Below are 5,000 nucleotides of genomic sequence, written 5' to 3' on the forward strand. Positions count from 1 at the left end.
GTGCAAAGTCTACAGCCCCGAATGTTTTATGAACAGCCCCAGATCTCAATTTCTTAATAAACAAATAACCCCAGATTATTTATCTGTCATTCTGATCATGCATTAAAGTCGTAAAAAAATTATAAATAACGATATCGCAAGTACGTTTTGGGTCATCTGTTTGTCATTGAAGCAGCAGATATACTTCACAACGCACATTTGTGTGAGTATGATAGAGAGAGAGCGCACCGGTTACAGGGCTCGTCAGGGCTTGTCATCTGGTGGTAGCTAGCTAGCTAGCTAAATCACTAAGGCAAGACTTGAAGGCTATGGATATAACAAGTTCATCTAAACCTCAGTTTACCAAAAAAAGGCAAACGTTGTTTTCTGATATTCAAACAGTATGATGTTCACATGAAATTAAATTTCTGTCTATAAAAATGTTGTTTTGATAGTTTATGGGTAACCCATGGCGATGTACATGTCCAATGTCAGTGTGACCTAGCATAAAAGTGTTGCAGTGTGGTATAATGAGTGGGGTAATGTTCATGTGAGTCAGACAGATGACGGGCCCTGCATGCCATGGGCTGTCTTTAGGCTTTCTGTTTCTGTCTCAAAGTGCAGAAAAGTGGTGCATTTAGCTGTTTTTGTCTCAAACTGCAGAAAAGTGGTTCATTTAGCTGCCGGAATTAAAAAACGTTTTAGGGGGGAGGATTCTCCCAGACCCCCCTACAGGTCTGGGCCAAGCCCCAATTTTTCAACTCCTAGCAAAGCCCCTGCCGTAGGGGCCTTAGTGAGGACCACAGGCTGAAGTATCGGAAGCCCCGCCAGGCTTGGATAAGGCGTCAGACCCCCCTGCGTCACTAAGGTCCTTGAGCAGCACTCTGTGCCAGACCCAAACGCCTCTCCAGGGACTGGTGGGCAAGAGATTACAAACAAACACTTCATTTCTGGAGAACAAGAGCCTTAAACTACTCAAGATGACGGATGATGGTGGTGGGGTCTTTTGACAGTTGGCTAATCATGCCTTTTTTTCATTCTCTTCTTGTTCTCTCTATGACAGTTATTCATTATGCCCCCCTCCCCTGTCCAAATTAACCAATGCCCTCATTACAAAATGTTAAACATTTACTCTCTGTCACTAAACTATTTAGCATGAAGGCCTTTGTTAAACATGGAAACTTGGCCCTGCTTTGATGTCGGGTAATGCCGAGCATCAGTTTAAAATGTAAACATGGTGCTTTGCTCTCGCTGTCAAACGAAGCTGGGCTTAATGCTTACTCGGCCACTTCACTGGCAAACTGCATGAAGATTAAAGGTTCTCTTAGCTTAGTGAAAACTATTTATTCAAAAATCACAAGGAGCTCATTTTAGCACACTGAGCCTGCAGTTATGGTGTGTCTTTTTGTTCTGAAACAGAACAGGAGCAGAGTGACTATTAGTAAAAGCATGAGCATGGGTAATTAGAGTATCAACAGACCTCATAATGTCCTTAGGCTAAAGGGTTGACATGTCCACACATAATGTCCTTAGTCTAAAGAGTTGACATGTCCACACATAATGTCCTTAGTCTAAAGGGTTGACATTTCCTCATAATGTCCTTAGTCTAAAGTGTTGACATTTCCTCATAATGTCCTTAGTCTAAAGGGTTGGCATGTCCTCATAATGTCCTTAGTCTAAAGAGTTGACCAGTCCACACATATCAAACATGACCACAAATGAGCAGCTCTTAAAGAGTTCCTGAACACCTAATAGATGGTGCGCTCTATTCAGCGCTTACGAACAGTCTGTATTCTTTACTCAGCAAACTGTACCCTCCCCTGCAAAAATCCAATCACTGTCTCTCTCACGCCTGTCTCCACTTGAACGTCTTGTTCATTTCTTTCCGTCTTTTTTCTTCCCCTCTTATGTTGAGATTCATCAGCTTCATCTCTCCATATTGTATCTCAGTATTAATACACTAATGACTGGACCCTTTGATGGAGCCTGTGCCTGTCGTCAACCCAGCTGGCCAATCAGGAGTGTACCCAAGCATGCCAGTCTGGTATCCAAGGCGACAGGCACATCCTGTTGGTAGACGTGGATACTCTACGTCAGTTTTCACACACCTGAGCAGCTACATAGAGACAGGTAGGATTCCCTGGGGATCTCTCTCTTTGTCTCCCTATTCTCTGTTCTCTCTCTCTCTCTCTCTCTCTCTCTCTCTTTCTCTTGCTCCTTTCCACAAACACACACACACATTCACCTACACAAACACACACAGACACAAACACTCACACACACCTCTGCAGAGAGCGCAGTGCATCTCTGTAGCTATGCAAAACATCTCTCAGCTGTCACCAGAGATGACAGCACATAGCGCTCGATGAGGACCACACGCAGATGCAGCACAGTAGCAACACAGTGAGGAATGAGGGAGCAGATAGAGAAACAAAAGAATAACAACAACAACAACAACAAAAACAACAACAAAACTCAGAGCTCACCTGCCACTGAGTTAGGGCGTGGCATCACAAGAGAACCACTGTGATAGGCTGCAGATGTGGGTGTGTCTGTGGGCGCGGCGACAGGTGACGCCGGTCCGGACCTGGTGGGTGGAGCGCTGCTAGGCGTGGCAGGGTCGTCCCCCGCGGCGGGCGAGCGGGGCACGGGTGGCAGGGGTGAGGCATGGTGTGTGCTGGTGCTGCCACTGCCAGTGCAGCTGCTGCTTTTGGTGTTGGTGTGGTTGTTGGTGTGGCTGTTGTCTCTGACACTCAGGCTGCCATCTTTACTCCATTCTAGACTGGAGCCACTGCGGTCTTCATTCTCAGACGAGCTGGTCACTGTCGCTGGGAGAGAGAGACAGATTGAGAGGAAGAGAGAATGTTATTAAAATAGCGAAGGGATATGAATGAATGGATGGATGGATGGATAGATAGATAGATAGATAGATAGATAGAAGTTTGTCTGCGTTCCCCTTCTGTAGCTTTAGTCAATGACACAGATAACAGTAAACACTGCAAGCATCCATACATAAAAATGGCGTACCAGCTGTCTCCCTTACGCTTACACTAGATCAGTTGTGTTTGATTGAACTGATGAGATTTGTGTTGGTCTGGCTTTGCCCATGTTAAACGCACACCAGCTGTACCACCCACAGGGCCAGGGCTATCAGAGGACGTCAACAAACAAGATGACATCTGGATAAAGAGATAGGTCCACTGTGGGAGCAGGAACTCAGCAAGACCAACACACACACACACACACACACACTCCTAGTTTAACACACACACACACAGACACACACACACACACACACACACACACACACACTCCTAGTTTAACACACACACACACACACACACACACACACACACTCCTAGTTTAACACACACACACACACTCCTAGTTTAACACACACACACACACACACACACTCCTAGTTTAACACACACACACACACGTATAACAAACACAGACACACAAACACACATGCACGCACACACAGACACACTCCCAACTGCTACAAACATACACAAACCCAAACTCACAGCCCCACAAAACACACACACACACACACACACACACACACACACACACACACACACACACACACACACACACACACACATAAATTAACACAGCTGGGGGGTCATTGTTGATGTTTAATGTGACATCACTTTTTGTGCAGTATGAAAGGAGAGGGTTAAGACTGCATCAAGGTAAACGCCATGCAGACGTCCTACTTCCAGGATCCCTTTGAGTCGTCGGAGCGCAGAGGAGCCAGGGAGGGTGACGCCGGTGTCCTAGATTTGTCCCATGAATTCAGAGCCCTCTGATACAGCAACACTGCAGTGCAAAGCTAGACTTTTCAAACAGGAACACAAAACACCCCAATCCAACTGTTCTCAGTGCAGTCCAAATCTATCCCTTAACTCTCCATTTTATCCTTCTAGATCCCCCTCTGATCTCCTGCGACAATCTTTTTTTTTTGTTTGAAGAAAGCAGGGGGAATTAGCGGTAGCACTAACGCTGCACTGCGCTAACTCCTGGTGCTGTCAGCGTCTCAAAACTCTCCTCCTAAAGAAATCTCCTGTAAAGACCTGGTATCCCAGCAGGAGGCCTGGTACTGCCCGCAGCTCTCTAACTAACAGCAGTAAGATGAAAACTGCTCTAGAGAGAAAGAGAAAAAGAGAAAAAGAGAAAGGGATAAAAGAGGGGAAGAGGGAGGGAGAAGTAGAAGGAGACCTGACAGCTACAAAAACAGGCTGTTTTAGCACCTAGGCTTTGCATTAGCATGAGGAACATCATTATTCACATACTGTCTCAGCACAGTTAGCGCAGGAGATTGGGGGCAAGGAAGGAAGAATAAGATCTGGAGCGGATGGATCCTAATACCCAGACACTAACAGAGGTGCTCAGTGCATAAAACGTCTACCTGCCTACCTGAGCTGAGAGTTTCTCGCTGTGATCTGCATCCACACATCATCTTTAAAAGATCCGCCTCAACACTAAAGCCGACCTTGTGTCCTCAAACTCACACAGAAGCAGGTCTCAGCTCTTAAGTAAAGCAGAATGGCATGACGTTTATTTCCTTTTCTACTTCTGAACACTTATGTGCCTCTAACCCCAAGCTGGGTGAAAAGTTGGTGAACAACTACACTAAACAGCCTTTGTGCGGAAACAAAAAAAAAGTCATGGAGGATGTTACACAGTTATTACCAGCATTAGTAACAGTCTTATGACTGTGATGGTATTTTCAGAATTCACAGTGATGCTTGCAAGGTCTCTTCAGATTATTATTCCTCTCTTAGTTTATATCACAGAGGGGGGGGCCGTGTAGCAGACTCCCCACAGCTCCAGATTGGAACTCTGTGTGTTTTTTCCATTCTAAAAGTAGAAATGAAGGCTAAATTGAACAAACACAGCAAGAGAGACACTTCCCACAAATAAAAGGCCTGGCAAAGGATGAAAACACGGAAGATGGAGAAATCTTGAGGATCTGTTTTTGTTGGAAACTTGACCCGTGATGCTGACAGTGC

The 5,000-nt window shown here is 45.5% G+C and overlaps 1 protein-coding gene across 3 annotated transcripts in view; it reads right to left on the minus strand.

The window, feature by feature from the left end:
• tanc1a (tetratricopeptide repeat, ankyrin repeat and coiled-coil containing 1a) overlaps positions 1 to 5,000 on the minus strand; it is an 81,440-nt gene that overhangs the window by 30,454 nt on the left and 45,986 nt on the right. For all 3 annotated transcript variants that reach the window (XM_031558817.2, XM_031558815.2, XM_031558816.2), the window contains one exon: positions 2,466 to 2,807. In XM_031558817.2, the coding sequence (XP_031414677.1) occupies positions 2,466 to 2,807 (342 nt within the window). The remainder of the gene's footprint in view (positions 1 to 2,465; positions 2,808 to 5,000) is intronic.

The sequence above is a fragment of the Clupea harengus genome, chromosome 21 (genome assembly GCF_900700415.2).
Source record: "Clupea harengus chromosome 21, Ch_v2.0.2, whole genome shotgun sequence".
NCBI classification, from domain to species: Eukaryota; Metazoa; Chordata; class Actinopteri; order Clupeiformes; family Clupeidae; genus Clupea; species Clupea harengus.